This window comes from Babylonia areolata, chromosome 13, assembly GCF_041734735.1.
Source record: "Babylonia areolata isolate BAREFJ2019XMU chromosome 13, ASM4173473v1, whole genome shotgun sequence".
Classification (NCBI taxonomy): Eukaryota; Metazoa; Mollusca; class Gastropoda; order Neogastropoda; family Buccinidae; genus Babylonia; species Babylonia areolata.
Window position 1 is genome coordinate 39,567,787 of NC_134888.1, and position 19,813 is coordinate 39,587,599.

The window sequence follows — 19,813 nt, forward strand, 5'->3', positions numbered from 1 at the left end:
CCTTCAGCTCCTCCATCAATGTGTGATTCTCTCCTAGTGCAGCCTAAAAAGGAAAAAGTCACAGATCAAGAAAAAAAATCTAATACTTCATCCTAAACCCATGCAAATACACTCACACACAAACACTCATATACAGTACTACACACACACCACCTGTCATCACAAACAGACACAAGTGCAGATATTCACAATTAGAAACATGCAATGAAATACATCCGTCACTTGTGTACATCCACAGACAAATAAATATACAACCTCAACTCATGAGGTAATCAGGAAATTCTGCCCAGCCCTTTATCATCACACATCTCTCTTTTTATCTTCACTGTAGCTTAGAGCTCAGCCCACCACACTGAGCTACATCTGGGCTGACAAATGTCAATACTGATTTGGTAGAACCTGAAGAAGACAAAAAGAAAAGGCTTGAAAACAAAATTAGGCTAGAACAGTCATAATTCATGCACAAAAACTGAAGACACGCATCTAACACTGACCTTTCCATTGATCTCATCTCCCCCCAACCCCCCAATCCCCTGCCATAACCCCCCCACCCCTGCCATAACCCCCCCCCCCCCACCATCCCCTGCCATAACCCCCACGCCCCATCCCCTGCCATAACCCCCACGCCCCACCCCCTGCCATAACCCCCACGCCCCATCCCCTGCCATAACCCCCACGCCCCATCCCCTGCCATAACCCCCCCATGCCCCATCCCCTGCCATAACCCCCACGCCCCATCCCCTGCCATAACCCCCCACGCCCCATCCCCTGCCATAACCCCCCACGCCCCATCCCCTGCCATAACCCCCACGCCCCATCCCCTGCCATAACCCCCCACGCCCCATCCCCTGCCATAACCCCCCACGCCCCATCCCCTGCCATAACCCCCACGCCCCACCCCCTGCCATAACACACCCCCCCCCCATCCCCTGCCATAACCCCCCCCACCCCCTGCCATAACCCCCACCCCCTCCTCCCCAATAGTTATTACTATGAAAATCTGCATCATCTCCAGTTCACCTCCCCCTAGTTTTGTAATACTTTTTGTCACAACAGATTTATCTGTGTGAAAAATGAGCTGCTCTCCTCAAGGAGAGCACACTACTAATAGTGCAATGCCACTTTATTTCTTCCTTGTCTCAAAGTACATTTACTTCACTATCAACTCCTCAAGGAGAGCACATTGCTAATAGTGCAATGCCACTTTATTTCTTCCTTGTCTCAAAGTACATTTACTTCACTATCAACTCCTCATGGAGAACACACTGCTAATAGTGCAATGCCACTTTATTTCTTCCTTGTCTCAAAGTACATTTACTTCACTATCAACTCCTCATGGAGAGCACACTGCTAATAGTGCAATGCCACTTTATTTCTTCCTTGTCTCAAAGTACATTTACTTCACTATCAACTCCTCATGGAGAGCACACTACTAATAGTGCAATGCCACTTTATTTCTTCCTTGTCTCAAAGTACATTTACTTCACTATCAACTCCTCAAGGAGAGCACACTGCTAATAGTGCAATGCCACTTTATTTCTTCCTTGTCTCAAAGTACATTTACTTCACTATCAACTCCTCATGGAGAGCACACTGCTAATAGTGCAATGCCACTTTATTTCTTCCTTGTCTCAAAGTACATTTACTTCACTATCAAAGTGAATTTTTCTAAAGAATTTTGCCAGGACAACCCCTTGGGTTCATGGAACCAAGGATTAACATCTTTTGCTGACACACGTACAACTTTCATTCTTGGGAAAAAAAAAAAGATAGAAAAATTGGCAAGCAATGTACATTCCTGAACTAAACATACACAAGAGAGGACAAAAAACAAAAACAAAACAAAAAAAAAGAGGAAAATGAAAAACCCAAAAACCCCTACCCCCCATCATTCCCCCCAAATCCCAAACAACAGCAGTGACTCTGACCTTGAGCTGAGCGTTGGACTCCTGCAGTTGGTCGACAAGGCCTCGGTACATGAGCACCAGCTCCTCGTTCCGGTCCAGCACCATCTTGAACAGCTGCGACTGCGAGTAGTTGATGGACTTGATCTGCGCGTCCAGTCGCTCCGGAGAGGGGCGGGTGTGGGCCGAGGGGCTGGGCACCGGGGCAGGCTGGGGCTGGATAGGGCTGTCCGTGGTCAGCTGTCAGGGGCACACAACATTTTACACATCCTTTGTTTTTTTGTTGCTTTTCTCTTTGTTGTTGTTGGGTTTTTTTCTGTTTGTTCTGTCTTGTGAGTCAATGAACAAACCATTTTACACATCCCTGTTTTGGGGGATTTTTTTTTTTTTTTTTTTTTTTTTTTGCTATTGTTTTTTTTCTTCCCTGTTTGTTCTGTCTTGAGAGAGTCAACGACAAATCACAGATGTAACAGAACAATTATGCAGATTACTGACTGATCTCTTGTGAGGATCAATGACAAACCATACCAGATGTAAACAGAAGAACAGCTTTGCAGATCACCAACTGGTCAAACAGTAAGCGGCGTCTTGGATTCTAGGTTTTTTTTGTGCTTTCAAACTTCTCAGATGAATCTTGTGACAATAATTTGCACAAATCCACTGTAATCTTGCTGGGGTTTTTTTTTTACAATTTTCCCCACCATTCCTAAGCCCAATTTCTCTATCTCCTATTATATCACAGACAAAACTGGCTCAGATTCAATGACAATCTCCACCCATTATATCACAGACAAAACTGGCTCAGATTCAATGACAATGTCCACCCATTATATCACAGACAAAACTGGCTCAGATTCAATGACAATGTCCACCCATTATATCACAGACAAAACTCCACCCATTACATCACAGACAAAACTCCACCCATTACATCACAGACAAAACTCCACCCATAATATCACAGACAAAACTGGCTCAGATTCAATGACAATGTCCACCCATTATATCACAGACAAAACTGGCTCAGATTCAATGACAATGTCCACCCATTATATAACAGACAAAACTGGCTCAGATTCAATGACAATGTCCACCCATTATATAACAGACAAAACTGGCTCAGATTCAATGACAATGTCCACCCATTATATCACAGACAAAACTGGCTCAGATTCAATGACAATGTCCACCCATTATATCACAGACAAAACTGGCTCAGATTCAATGACAATGTCCACCCATTATATCACAGACAAAACTGGCTCAGATTCAATGACAATGTCCACCCATTATATCACAGACAAAACTGGCTCAGATTCAATGACAATGTCCACCCATTATATCACAGACAAAACTGGCTCAGATTCAATGACAATGTCCACCCATTATATCACAGACAAAACTGGCTCAGATTCAATGACAATCTCCACCCATTATATAACAGACAAAACTGGCTCAGATTCAATGACAATGTCCACCCATTATATCACAGACAAAACTGGCTCAGATTCAATGACAATCTCCACCCATTATATCACAGACAAAACTGGCTCAGATTCAATGACAATGTCCACTACGTGCCAACAAAAATCAACCTAAACCTCGTTATCTTACATTAGCAACTTCTTTCTTTCCCACCTCTCCTGCCCCCCATCAAACAGAACACATGTCCATCACATGCCCATTAGCTCAAGTATACAGAAGGGGTAGTAAAGGTCACTGAAGAAAAAACAATTGAACAACACCTGTAGAACAAGAAAAAGAAAAGAGGCAACAGAACAGGCACTAAAGCAAGGGAAGACAGTTATTTGCTGCACTGAGATGATGACCAAAAAAAAAAAAAAAAATACAGAACAGGCGCTAAGGCAAGGGAAGGCAGTTAGTTGCTGTACTAAGATGATAAAAAAAATACTGTATCATCTATGATAAAAAATAAGTACACAAAATATTCAACTGGTAGACAGGGCAGAAAAAATGACAATATGCCCATAAGACTTCAACAGCAAAAACAAAAACACTGTATACATAAAAAAATAATTCAAAAAATTAAAAAAACCCTCTGTATACATGAACTGGTTGAAAAATGAATAACAAAAGACCCATATAAGTTTCAACAACAAAAACAGTAACACTGAATTATTAAACTGATAAAAAACATACGAACGACAACAGCCCCAAACAAGTTTCAACAACAAAAGACACCACCACCAACACATAAACCAGCAGACGACCAAAACCACCCAGAGGTACCCACCTCCGACAAGAGCAGTCGCTGACGCACCGACTTGGTGTGGCTGGGTGACTTGGGCGTGCTGTGAGGCTGGCTCCCGGTGTTCTGGTGGCCATGGCCGTTCTGCTGTTTCACCGGAGTCTTCATCACCGACGTCTCCTCCATGTCCTCTCTCTGGCTGTTCTCATTCTCTGCTCACATCATTGTTACCATCACTGATACTTATACAGCCTCTATCCTCAGTCAGGGACCAAGCTCTGAGAGCTTTACAAACATGGAGTCCTATCCACAACAGGCTGCCTGCCTCAGAACAGCTGACTGACAGCTGCCTTTAGGTGCACATGATTCGTTTCCTGAGTGTTTTCAGTCAGGCTTTGGTCACGTGCGCGTGCACACGCACCCCCACAACCCCCCCACCCCAACCTTCCCACACACACATATATAAGAATCAACTTTACTTCAGATTTTTGCCAGGGACAACCCTTTTGCTGCTGAGGGTTCTTTTACATGCGCTTTGTGCAAACCATTACTGAAGGTCTAGCAGAAAGTGGAAAAATTCTGGTGAGTGTAGGATTCGATCCCACGCCTCAGATTCTCTGACTTCCCCCTAGGTGGATGCATTACCACAAGGCCACCTCATCACACACCAGTGCACTACTCTGACATGGAGCACTGGCATACAGACACACAAGCCAAATAAAGCAAACTTGAGGGCTTCACACACAATGTGTATCTAAGCCAATGCCGATCAGTGTCTTATCAATTCATATCCCATGACTTATTGTTCTACAAAGTTTCATGGGAATCATTAATATCTTCTCAAGAAGTCATACTTTTTGCCCTATCTCCCAATGTCACTCATTGCCCCATCTCCCAATGTCACTCACTGCCCCATCTCCCAATGTCACTCACTGCCCCATCTCCCAATGTCACTCATTGCCCCATCTCCCAATGTCACTCATTGCCCTATCTCCCAATGTCACTCATTGCCCTCACTGCCCTATCTCCCAATGTCACTCATTGCCCCATCTCCCAATGTCACTCATTGCCCTATCTCCCAATGTCACTCATTGCCCTCATTGCCCCATCTCCCAATGTCACTCACTGCCCCATCTCCCAATGTCACTCACTGCCCCATCTCCCAATGTCACTCATTGCCCTCATTGCCCCATCTCCCAATGTCACTCATTGCCCCATCTCCCAATGTCACTCATTGCCCTATCTCCCAATGTCACTCACTGCCCCACTCATTGCCCCATCTCCCAATGTTACTCATTGCCCTACCAATGTCACTCATTGCCCCATCTCCCAATGTCACTCATTGCCCCATCTCCCAATGTCACTCATTGCCCTATCTCTCATTGCCCCATCTCCCAATGTCACTCATTGCCCTATCTCTCATTGCCCCATCTCCCAATGTCACTCACTGCCCCATCTCCCAATGTCACTCATTGCCCCATCTCCCAATGTCACTCAATGCCCCATCTACCAATGTCACTCATTGCCCCATCTCCCAATGTCACTCACTGCCCCATCTCCCAATGTCACTCATTGCCCCATCTCCCAATGTCACTCAATGCCCCATCTACCAATGTCACTCAATGCCCCATCTACCAATGTCACTCAATGCCCCATCTCCCAATGTCACTCATTGCCCCATCTCCAAATGTCACTCATTGCCCTATCTCTCATTGCCCCATCTCCCAATGTCACTCACTGCCCCATCTCCCAATGTCACTCATTGCCCCATCTCCCAATGTCACTCATTGCCCCATCTCCCAATCTCACTCATTGCCCTATCTCCCAATGTCACTCATCGCCCCATCTCCCAATATCACTCATCGCCCCATCTCCCAATGGTCAAGAATCCTATATGAAAAATAAATAATAAAAAAAATTTCCATGAAAGTGAAAACCATCACCAATCTAGATCAACACAATATCTTATAAACTGGCATTTTGGTCCATGGCGGATAATTCCAGAACATTTATAAAAGAAATCTTGTCCACATTTCTGTGGCATCCCACTGACAAACCAACCCACCACAATGAAAACATAACCTCCTTAGAATTCATTTTTCCTGCTTCAGTTATACATAAGCGCCCATGACTGCACGATAATTACTGTGAACAAGTCAGCAGCTACATCTGGTTTCTGACAAAAGGAAGTTTCTTCTGACACCAGTCATCCTTCCCATTTAAACTCTTTATTCAGAAAAAAATACTGGGTTCTGGAAACAGATAAGGAATTTTTATCACATATAATCACTGTTTCCTTTATAAAACACTACTACTATTACTACAAGAGCCTGGCATATAGGACCAGAGGTAAGATACACCATGTAATCATGCCTTACCCCACTCAAAACAGTTCAACTTGGACTCCACATCATCCAGCTCCCTTGTCAACAGGATGTTCAGCTCCTGAAACACATCAACTTTTTAATAAAGTTTAAAAAAAAAAGTTTTTTCCATACACAATCTTTCAACTCACATCATATTTGTGAACACAGTTTAATTAATACGGGAACTACAACTACTTAAAAGATGTTGAGGAAGTGTCTTTCTTTTTTTAAGCACAGAAAAACAATACAAATATGTGTAGCCATATTTTTTTTTATGTTTAGGTCAGTTGTTCAAATATCTTCGAAACATGTTGTATGTACTTAATTTTTGTTATCTATATGAAAATTTGAATTTTCGAAAAAGTGAAGAAAATTTTTTTTAAACGTTCGCAAATTAATGTCACAAAACAATGCTGCTATCTGGCACCGGAGATTAGAAAAGAGAGATAAACCACTCGCGGCAGGCCCCTTCTTACTGTCTATAACAGTGCTGAAGCCGTTTTGGGGCACACACGCAGTGCGGAAGGGTGGGGGTAAATCACCCTCTCCTTCCGCACCCGAAGGAAACTAGTCGGTTCTGACGGTTCAGCTGCAGTAAAGCGAAAGTTAAGTTATGCCTGGAATTTCCCACGTGTAGTAAGATTCGCTGTATACAATGAAAACCGATTCATTTTTGCTTGGTTTTTAGCACGTTTGCATCTGCTTGAATGTAGATAATATAAAAAGAAAATAAAGCAGCTCCCCCCCCCCCCCCAGCTCCCCCCCCCCAGCGCAATGTTGCACATGAGAGAGACAGTTGTAAATTACTGAACTGCGTTTTCGTAACGCTACTTTTTCTTCACACTTTCTGGTTTACATCACCATTTCTTCAACAATATATATATATATATATATATATATATATATATATATATATATATATATATATATATATATATCAAAACATAAAACACATATTCAGCTCTGTCTCTTTTCTAACATCTGTCTATACATACATACATACATACATGAATACATACATACATAATTTCATATAGATCTATCAGTATGTAAATCTAAATCTATCTATATGTACATAATCATATATATAATTCATATATATACGAACGCTTCATGTTGCCCGAGCAGACCGTTGTATTGTGCTCTTTCTCTCTAAGTCTCTGTCTCTCGGGAGTTTTACATGGCTGTTAAAAGCATCTACGATTCTGTACTTGTATGTGTTCGTGACAAAGGTATTTATTCAGACTTTTTTCAGTGTCCAAGAGGGGTTAAACAAGGTTGTATGCTAAGCTCACAGCTGTTTTCCTTTTTCATCGGTGAATTGGCAGTGGAGTTATCAAAGAAGGGGAGACATGGAATACAAATGATACCTGGCGCAACAGATTTGCTCTTAATGCTATTTGCTGATGATGTTGTTCTCTTGTCTGACACACCCATAGGGTTACAAAATCAATTAAATGCCCTTAAGCAAGAAACAGACAGACTACAACAAACAGTGAATCTCGATAAGACCAATATTATAGTTTTCCGCAATGGAGGTCATCTTTCGACTCGTGAAAAATGGTGCTGTGGTGATAGGGAAATAAAAGTAACCAATACATATAAATATTTAGGAATGTTATTCACAACAAAAACAGAAAAGGGAAAAAAGGTGTAATCCAAATTATAAAATCACTCAGGAGACTGCGTTCGACTGACGCTTTCCCTTAGTTTGGGCGGGGCAAAGGCAGCTCATGAATAATGAATGCGTCTCGCGGCGCAGGCTGCCTGGCTTCAGCAATTTCTGCAAGTGGTTTATCTCTCTTTTCTAATCTCCGCTGGCACCAACGACTAGCATGAACAGAAAGCCCCAACCTTTACATGGTTAGTCACTAACCAACACCACCCAATAACATGAACAGGAAGCCCCAACCTTTACATGGTTAGTCACTAACCAACACCACCCAATAACATGAACAGGAAGCCCCTAACTTTACATGGTTAGTCACTAACCAACACCACCCAATAACATGAACAGAAAGCCCCAACCTTTACATGGTTAGTCACTAACCAACACCACCCAATAACATGAACAGGAAGCCCCAACCTTTACATGGTTAGTCACTAACCAACACCACCCAATAACATGAACACAAAAGCCCCAACCTTTACATGGTTAGTCACTGACCAGCAACATGAACAGAAAGCCCCAACCTTTACATGGTTAGTCACTGACCAGCAACATGAACAGAAAGCCCCAACCTTTACATGGTTAGTCACTGACCAGCAACATGAACAGAAAGCCCCAACCTTTACATGGTTAGTCACTGACCAGCAACATGAACAGAAAGCCCCAACCTTTACATGGTTAGTCACTAACCAACACCACCCAATAACATGAACACAAAGCCCCAACCTTTACATGGTTAGTCACTAACCAACACCACCCAATAACATGAACAGGAAGCCCCAACCTTTACATGGTTAGTCACTAACCAACACCACCCAATAACATGAACACAAAGCCCCAACCTTTACATGGTTAGTCACTAACCAACACCACCCAATAACATGAACAGGAAGCCCCAACCTTTACATGGTTAGTCACTAACCAACACCACCCAATAACATGAACAGGAAGACCCTAACTTTACATGGTTAGTCGCTGACCATCAACACCCAATAACATGAACAGAAAGCCCCAAACTTGACATGGTTAGTCACTGACCAGCAACATGAACAGGAAGCCCCAACCTTTACATGGTTAGTCACTAACCAACACCACCCAATAACATGAACAGAAAGCCCCAAACTTTACATGGTTAGTCACTAACCAACACCACCCAATAACATGAACAGGAAGCCCCAACCTTTACATGGTTAGTCACTAACCAACACCACCCAATAACATGAACAGAAAGCCCCAACCTTTACATGGTTAGTCACTAACCAACACCACCCAATAACATGAACAGGAAGCCCCAACCTTTACATGGTTAGTCACTAACCAACACCACCCAATAACATGAACACAAAGCACCAAACTTTACATGGTTAGTCACTAACCAACACCACCCAATAACATGAACACAAAGCACCAAACTTTACATGGTTAGTCACTAACCAACACCACCCAATAACATGAACAGGAAGCCCCAACCTTTACATGGTTAGTCACTAACCAACACCACCCAATAACATGAACACAAAGCCCCAACCTTTACATGGTTAGTCACTAACCAACACCACCCAATAACATGAACAGGAAGCCCCAACCTTTACATGGTTAGTCACTAACCAACACCACCCAATAACATGAACAGGAAGCCCCAACCTTTACATGGTTAGTCACTAACCAACACCACCCAATAACATGAACAGGAAGACCCAACCTTTACATGGTTAGTCACTAACCAACACCACCCAATAACATGAACAGGAAGCCCCAACCTTTACATGGTTAGTCACTAACCAACACCACCCAATAACATGAACACAAAGCACCAAACTTTACATGGTTAGTCACTAACCAACACCACCCAATAACATGAACACAAAGCACCAAACTTTACATGGTTAGTCACTAACCAACACCACCCAATAACATGAACACAAAAGCCCCAACCTTTACATGGTTAGTCACTAACCAACACCACCCAATAACATGAACAGGAAGCCCCAACCTTTACATGATTAGTCACTAACCAACACCACCCAATAACATGAACACAAAGCCCCAACCTTTACATGGTTAGTCACTAACCAACACCACCCAATAACATGAACAGGAAGCCCCAACCTTTACATGGTTAGTCACTAACCAACACCACCCAATAACATGAACAGAAAGCCCCTAACTTTACATGGTTAGTCACTAACCAACACCACCCAACAACATGAACAGAAAGACCCAACCTTTACATGGTTAGTCACTAACCAACACCACCCAATAACATGAACAGAAAGCCCCAACCTTTACATGGTTAGTCACTAACCAACACCACCCAATAACATGAACAGAAAGCCCCTAACTTTACATGGTTAGTCACTAACCAACACCACCCAATAACATGAACAGGAAGCCCCAACCTTTACATGGTTAGTCACTAACCAACACCACCCAATAACATGAACAGAAAGCCCCAACCTTTACATGGTTTGTCACTAACCAACACCACCCAATAACATGAACAGAAAGCCCCTAACTTTACATGGTTAGTCACTAACCAACACCACCCAATAACATGAACAGGAAGCCCCAACCTTTACATGGTTAGTCACTAACCAACACCACCCAATAACATGAACAGAAAGCCCCAACCTTTACATGGTTTGTCACTAACCAACACCACCCAATAACATGAACAGGAAGACCCTAACTTTACATGGTTAGTCGCTGACCATCACCACCCAATAACATGAACACAAAGCCCCAACCTTTACATGGTTAGTCCCTAACCAACACCACCCAATAACATGAACAGGAAGACCCTAACTTTACATGGTTAGTCGCTGACCATCAACACCCAATAACATGAACAGAAAGCCCCAAACTTGACATGGTTAGTCACTGACCAGCAACATGAACAGAAAGCCCCAAACTTTACATGGTTAGTCGCTAACCAGCACAACCCGATAACATGAACAGAAAGCCCCAAATTCTACATGGTTAGTTGCTAACCAGCACCACCCGATAACATGAACAGAAAGCCCCAAATTGTACATGATCAGTCACTGACCAGCAACATGAACAGAAAGCCCCAAATTCTACATGGTTAGTCGCTAACCAGCACAACCTGATAACATGAACAGAAAGCCCCAAATTCTACATGGTTAGTCACTAACCAGCACCACCCGATAACATGAACAGGAACCCCCTAACTTTACATGGTTAGTCGCTAACCAGCACAACCCGATAACATGAACAGAAAGCCCCAAATTCTACATGGTTAGTCGCTAACCAGCACCACCCGATAACATGAACAGAAAGCCCCAAACTTGACATGGTTAGTCACTGACCAGCAACATGAACAGAAAGCCCCAAACTTTACATGGTTAGTCGCTAACCAGCACCACCCGATAACATGAACAGAAAGCCCCAAACTTGACATGGTTAGTCACTGACCAGCAACATGAACTGAAAGCCCCAAACTTTACATGGTTAGTGGCTAACCAGCACCACCGGATAACATGAATACAAACCCCAAATTTTACATGGTCAGTCACTAGCCAGCATCACCCGATAACAACACAAAGCCCCAAACTTTACATGGTTTTTGTTTCCACCAAGGTGGTCCATGGTGCGGTAGAGGGCGTCTCTGGCCTGCGAGATCAGAGCTGTGTACTTCTGTCGCTTAGTTTCCTCCGGCCCCATTCCCTCCAGCTCCCTCTGCGCCATGCTCTTGTAGATCTGGCACACGGCAAAACCATCATTTGCATTACTGTCATTGTTAAAACGTCAAGTCAGAGTCAAGTTTATATGTTATCTGTTGAGAGAAATGCATATGCGGTCACGTGGACGGCTCACAATACAAGTATAAAACATATACTTCAAAGACACATGTACATGTTTTGACAGAAAAGAAATCCATCGCTTTATCAATTATGTTCCCTACCCTCCATCTCTGAACTGCATGTTACAGCGCTGTTTGTGAAAAATTTAGCAAACAAAAAATCATCCTTCCCTCCCAAACCTTACATGGAAAAAAAGGCCCTTCTACTTTATACCCAGGCTACCGCAAAATGAAACTAGCGCTTTCGGCTAACCAAAAGCAAAACAAAAAAAAAAAAGAAAAGAAAAAAAAGGTGAATGAAAAAATTACATATCAATTTCTGGTCTGGTTTTTGGCTAACTAAATTCAGTCTGACTCTGTCTAAAACTGCAATCGATGCTGAAGATTTTCTGTCAAAGAACAAATAAAACATCTTTTTTCCACATATTTATCCAAACAGGAACTTTGCAGCATACAAGGACAAACCCTCTAAAATGAAATTGATGAATTAAAAAAATTTGATGACATGTAATACCCCAAACAATTTTTTTTTTTAAAAGACAAAAAGAATGCCTGATCCTTGTAAACAAAACCACAGCCCCCTGTAAGAAGTACATGAAATCTGTTAAAAAAAAAACAAACAAACCCCCAAAAAACAAAAAAAACTGAAGTAATGAAGCTCATAAAAAATACAAGAGGCCTGTTTAAAAACACAAAAGAAAAATGCCTAAACCATGTAAAACATACCTGAGCCCTGTAAAACGAGGCGTAAGGAGTTGTCAGTCGCTCAAAGCCCTTGACAGCATCTTCATAGCGCCCTTCCCTCATGGCGATGGTTGCCGAGGCAAACTTGGCGTCCTGTGTCATTTCCTGTGTGGCAGCCGGGGTCAGGTCAGCGTCATCTCCGTCGTCAAACAGACGAACTTTCACATATGGCCCTCGCTGGTTCCTGGTTGACACGGAGACAACCACAACTCAGTGAAAAGGATGGAAAGGAGTTGTGTCAAAAACTATCAAAGACCAAGTACATACTCTCTGCCTTAACTTGCAAAGCACAACATTTGTATTCTACGGGACCACATCTATTTCTTCCACGCATCTTTCTGTGCACACGTGTGTGCATGTGTGTGTTCTTGTGTACTTTGAGAGGTATGAAAGCATAATATAAATGTACAATTACTATTATATCATTTTGTGTCAACTGAAAAAAATATCACCATGCACACAACATTAAAAAACACAATGATATTCAATTATTTACCATTGCTGCTCAAAAACCGGCCCACCACACAGGGCCATTCAGAGACAGAATCGTAACGATGATGTATGTTCAGCAGGATACTGCATCACACAAGGCTGACAAGGCCAGTGTGAAGTGAAACAGCAAGCTGGTGGTTTGATGTTCCAGGATTAATTTCACAGCACATCATCCATCCAATGTGAGTGCACTCAAGTCCTGGGGTTTTTCTAATGATACACTACTGTTTCAAAATCACATGGATAATACAAACAGTGAATGCTTATGCATGCTGTGCATGTCTGTAGTTTTTAGGGCTTTCAGGTTCCTGCACAAACACTGTTGAAACATCAAAGTCATTGTTTTAATACCACAGAAACTTATACCTGTATCCTTCATGCTTTACTTCAGGATAGTAGTAGCTGGTGTCGACAATAACACAGGATCTTTTATTTGCCCCTTCTACTGAAAGCAATAGCCCCATGATCATTAACTTATATTTGGGTCAAGTCAGTATGTGGTATCAATGAACAGATATTCTCACTTTCACTTGGACTTTTTTTTAAAAGTCTGAACAAGTGAAAATGAACTAAAACTACCATGCGACAATGAAATGAAACTACATCATAAGTAGCATGCAACACTGCATGCAGTAATTAATCATAAAACAACGATGTCAAATGTACAGCAGGACAAATACATCACAAAAGGCTAACATAGCCAGTGTGAAGGAAAAAACAAACGCTAACTGCTGATTGATTTTCCAGGATTAATTACACACCACACCACTCAAACAATGTGAGTGTACTCAAGTCCTGGTGGAACACAATTGCATTACAAACCCAATGGACAACTAAGTTACACAGATAATAGCGATAACTTAAGTTCGCAGAACCAACCAACCCACACAAACAGCGATAACTTAAGTTCGCAGAACAACCAGCCCATCCACACAAAAAACACACCAGTACCAGTTCTGCAGCAATGAAGATGACAATCACACACACAATACATATAAAACAACAACAACAAACAAAAACCCCAACTAACCAAGCAAAGAAAAGCCCAAACAGTAGCACAGAAGACTGGACTAAGGGGGCCCACTTACTTCTCCAGTCGAGACAGCATGGACAGGGCGTGCCTCCAGTAGAAGGCTGCACGGGACTCTATACAGGCCAGCTGGTTCACCGACCCTCGGTTCCCGTGGTCTCCCTCCGCCAGACTCTTCACCTGCAACCACACAGCTTGTTGCTTAGCAACCAGCCAACATGGGTTAATGACGACCTTATGACTTGGGAAGTGGTGGGTTTAACTGCAGGTTACTAACTTAACAGGTACCCCTGTCAAAACTTCCACAAGAGGGGGTGAATGGGGGGTGGAGGGAGCTATGCAAGTTATTGCATTGAAAAAAAAAAATAGCTCCATCCATTTTGATATTTATGATATGTTCTAGGAGTGGAAAAAAAATGTTGCTATATTTTCACTCCAAATATCCATGACATAGCTTTGGCATGTGCCTCCAAACATTCGTGAAAAAGATATAGAATGTGCCTCCAAGAAATATCTTGTAAAGCTCTGGAACATCTATGACACTGGAACATGTCTCCAAATATCCATGATAAAACTCTGGAATGTCTCCAAATATAAGTGAAAGAGCTCTGGAACGTGTCCCAATATCCATGATAAAGCACTGGAACGTGTCCCAATATCCATGATAAAGCACTGGAACGTGTCCCAATATCCATGATAAAGCTCTGGAACGTGTCCCAATATCCATGATGAAGTAATGGAATGTGTCCCAATATCCATGATAAAGCTCTGGAACGTGTCCCAATATCCATGATAAAGCTCTGGAACGTGTCCCAATATCCATGATGAAGTAATGGAATGTGTCCCAATATCCATGATGAAGTAATGGAATGTGTCCCAATATCCATGATAATGCTCTGGAATGTGCATCAAATATATATAACACTCTGGAATGTGCCTCAAATCATATCAATGATAAAGCTCTAGAATGTGACTCCAAATATCCATGAACTCCGGAATATATCTCCAAAACTCCATGATATAACTGGAATAAGGTATAATCATGGCCATTCTGTTTTATGTCGAGCAGCAGCACCTGCAATAGTTTTATCAAATGTAATGAGCTCTTCTCCTTCACTGTATTTCTGCTTTTTTCACCTCATGAGGCAGTTTTTTGGTTGACCTAATCCTTACTTGCAAAACTTGTCAAACGTCTCTTTCATTTTCTTTTTCCAAGACCCCATTTTCAAACCAGCAAATAATGCTGGTTAACTGAACCAGTATTAGTAAGATTATTTTGGTGATGTATTTTTTGGAGTTCATCTTTTTGCATGTTTCAAAATTGCGTGATTTTATGCTCTGCCCATCCAGCTAATTTTTGTAACCAATGTTCATGAAGTACTGCTATTTCATATTATGCTGTTTATCAATCTCTCCCCTCAAGCACAATACACACATAAATGCCTTTCTCTGTGCTCAACATTAGAATTACACATGGAAGGATTCTAAACTAAGCCCATACACACGCAAACACACATGCACACACCTACATGTATAAAAGTACTGGCAAATACACAACTGTAACCATGTTTGCAAACATACACAGACACAGACATAACCTTACACTTCACGATCTGTTAACCATTACATTACAGTTGGAACGGAAGCATGAACACACATGCATGTGATGTCTGCAAGGTTACTTATATTTTACCCATCTCCCTGGACCACATAACCACGTCATGACCACACAGTAAATGACGCTGCAACACTGGTAATTCAAGCAGTATCTGCAGGCACACATTTTGTCAATATACACCAGAGTACACACACACACACACACACACACTGCACACAAACGTATGCTGGTATATAATGGACCACTCCCTCTTGCGTGAATGAAGATACATAGATCCTCTTCTCTAACCACTCTATTAGCTGACCCTCACAGCTTCCCGTGCAACCTCCCCTCCCCCCGACCCCCCTTCACCTCCTCTTCCTCAACAATTCTCTACCCATTCCCTGACCACAAATTCCCTCTCCAAAACAGTACAGCAGATCTGTGAAGCTAAAACAAATGAAAAATAGACAAAAAACAAATATGCCAACCATACTGCAAAAGAAATTTTGCATCTAATACACATCTAAAAAAAACAAAAACAAAAAACAACTATGTACAAGAAACAGTAGCGAAAAAAGCTAACAGAACAAACAATTCTGTTGGCTACACTAGTACACGCACACACATTCCAGAGAGGAAAAACGCTGAGTGAAGAAAACAGTTCCCAGCCCAGTGATGTTCAGAGAAAAGAAATGAAACAAGACAACATTCCAACCTCATTCCGCTGCATGCCAACCATTCCAACATTTTGTTGACTGAACTGGTTTTTTCCCCATGTGAACCTGGGCTTGTCAAGAATTGCTGACATTACTTCTTCTTCATTCATGGGCTACAACTCCCATATTCACTCATATGTACACGAGCAGGCTTTTACGTGTATGACAGTTTTTACCCTGCCATGTATTTGTATTTCTTTTTATCACAACAGATTTCTCTGTGTGAAATTCGGGCTGCTCTCCCCAGGGAGAGCACATCGCTACACTGCAGCACCACCCTTTTTTTGTTTTGTTTTTTCCTGCGTGCAGTTTCATTTGTTTTTCCTATCAAAGTGGATTTTTCTACAGAATTTTGCCAGGAACAGCCCTTTTGTTGCCGTGGGTTCTTTTACGTGCGCTAAGTGCATGCTGCACACGGGACCTCAGTTTATTGTCTCATCCGAATGACTAGCGTCCAGACCACCACTCAAGGTCTAGTGGGGGGAAGGGGGGGGGGGGGGGGGAGGAAATATCGGTGTCTGAGCCATGATTCAAACCAGCACGCTTAGATTCTCTCGCTTCCTAGGCAGACACGTTACCTCTAGGCCATCACTCCACAGGTAGACAGCCATACTCTGTTTTCAGTGGTGTGCATGCTGGGTATGTTCTTCTTTCCATAACCAATCAAACACTGACATGGATTACAGGGAGATGGGAAAAACCTCGCCCTTTACCCACCCCAAGTCCAACGCTTTAATCACTAGGCTATAGTGCCCATAATGCTGACATTACAATTATGTTGATTGAACTTTCCCCCCCCCCATGTGAACCTAGGCTTGTCAAAACATGCTGACATTACTGAATATAATGAATTAGGGTCAGGCAGTGTAAGATCACTCAACTCATAACAAAAGGTTTACAATGATTCACCAAATTTTCAAATTACGCAAACAAAACACATTTTTTATCTTGTAAAGACTGACAGAACTTATTCCTTGTTTAAACTTTCCCTTCTTCTCACCTCAGTCATTTTTCCTCCCATACCTTACAGGCCACATCAAAAAAATAAATGCAAACATTTGATGAACACTGAAAAAAATCTGTCACTGAGATTTAAAAAATTTTTTTTAATGATTTCAGAAAAATCAAACAGAAAGACAATGAGAAATAGAAAAGAAAAGAAAAATAAAGCAATACAGAAAGAAAGGAGAAACAAACAGAATCACCCATTATATATATGTATGTATATATATATATATATATATATATATATATATATATATATCCTATCATGGTGAAAAAAAACTTCTATCATTCTGTGTCACATGTACCACTATACTGAAAAAGTATCTGCAAGGGTCAAGAGAGAAAACCAAGGAAGCTCACTGGCAACTTGCCTGACACACAAGTTTAACTCATGTTCTGAAAGTGCAAACTCCACCCAAACTCTAGCCCTCCCTTCACTTTCACACCATGCATACTGATCTCTGGCTGATAATAACAGCAGGGTTGTGCACTATCCATCATGACTTACACTGATATATTACCAAAACACTCAGGGACCTTTATCGCAAGAAAAAACCTTCGGACTAAAAAGGTACCCATTAAAACCAGACAGTGAGTGCAGGAATGGTTGTGTATCTTCAAGTAGGTTCATATCTGCAAACCTTTCAGAATCCCTGGTTCATAAAAAAAAAAATAAAATTTAAAAAAAAAATTAAAAAAACGACATTCAAGCAAGTAACAGAACTGTAATGTGTTTGTGTCACTGACTATCTGGTCACTCTCATCCACCCCTTCCATTCTCTTTCTTTCTTTCCTTCTTTTCTTTCTGTTTTTAAATTAGAGGGTGCTTTAAAGTTTTGCAAATAAGCAAGGCAGACTACATGTCCCTGGAAGTCTTTTTTTTTTCTTCCCCCAACCACTTTTTTTTTGGTTCTATTATTTTCATACATGCACACCTTTCTTTCACATCTGCATGTTTAATGTACACCAACGTATTTCAAAGTCTATCAAACATCTGATGTCTGATGTAAATATTGCACAAGAGTCTATCAAGCTTCTTTCACAAACATGAATTACATACACACCCACATTCTGCACTGACTCTACCAAGCTCTGATCACAAATGATTCCCATCCTGTTATGACTACCCTGTAAAGAACAGCATTACCATCTCGTCACACTGATACACATGAAAAAGGAATGAGGACTGCGGAGTAGAGGGGGGGGTGGGCATGGACAGAAGCTTGTGAGCACACACACAACAAATGTTACGAGACAACCTTGCCCCATGTTACTTCAAACCATAATATCGATTACTTCTGCTTCTCTTTAGCCGCAACACATTTTCAGCTCATAAATATACGCAACATAAACACACAAGTGAACATTGCTATCTTCTCAAAGAACATAAACCACCAAAAAGTGAAAAATTCTTCAAAAAAAAAAATAATAAATTTTTTTTAAGCACTGTGAGGTAATGTGTCACATGTGATTCCATATTAAATGGAAGGGACAAAAAAGCTCCAATCAACACTGAAAAAATAAACCAGTAAAAGAGTGTTGCACCTGTCCAACTAGTAACGTAAAGAAAACAGAAGTCAAAGACGAGTACACAATCAATGGAACCCAGACATATAAGAGAAGCTAACTGATCTCAAAGCCCATACAAAGGGTTTGGGACAGAAACCACATTTACCAATTCTTCACGGCTCATTCGAGCTCGGCAAGGTCGTCTCTGCACACAGTATGATACAAAACCATGACACCACAGGGCCCACTCCACAACTCCAAAATCACCAAAACAAAATAAATAGAAAATGTGAAACTGATAAAAATAAATAAATATTTTGAAAAAAAAAAAATTTTTAAAGAAAAAATCAAGAATACTGAGGATATGAGAGTTCAGATATATATTAAAAAAAAAAAAAAAAAAAAAAATCAACATTTCAAATTTCTAAACATACACGAAAGAGGAAGAAAAACAGCCTACTAAGGACGAGAGAAGATCAGAGCCTCAAGTGTATCGGTGGATTTCCTTTACAAACACACAGCCATTGCACTGCCACCAATGCCTGATCTCTACATAGCATGCTGTAGCACCAGGCAGCTCAAAATGTATGACAATCGACACACACGCAATTCAACTAACACCATCACACACCACAAGATACAAAGCATGCACTACACCCACCAACGGTACATTATGGTAGTCATGCGATGCAGAGACTCTCCCACGTGTTCCACCCACCCTTTTTCAGACTTTCATTAGCGTCAGC

The 19,813-nt window shown here is 41.6% G+C and overlaps 1 protein-coding gene across 1 annotated transcript in view; it reads right to left on the bottom strand.

Moving 5' to 3' along the window:
* LOC143288767 (E3 SUMO-protein ligase RanBP2-like) overlaps window positions 1-19,813 on the bottom strand; it is a 96,405-nt gene that overhangs the window by 60,196 nt on the left and 16,396 nt on the right. The window contains 8 exon segments of the mRNA XM_076597395.1: window positions 2-43; window positions 1,929-2,144; window positions 4,159-4,325; window positions 6,492-6,558; window positions 11,728-11,868; window positions 12,698-12,899; window positions 14,296-14,417; window positions 19,234-19,272. Coding sequence (XP_076453510.1) covers window positions 2-43; window positions 1,929-2,144; window positions 4,159-4,325; window positions 6,492-6,558; window positions 11,728-11,868; window positions 12,698-12,899; window positions 14,296-14,417; window positions 19,234-19,272 — 996 coding nt within the window.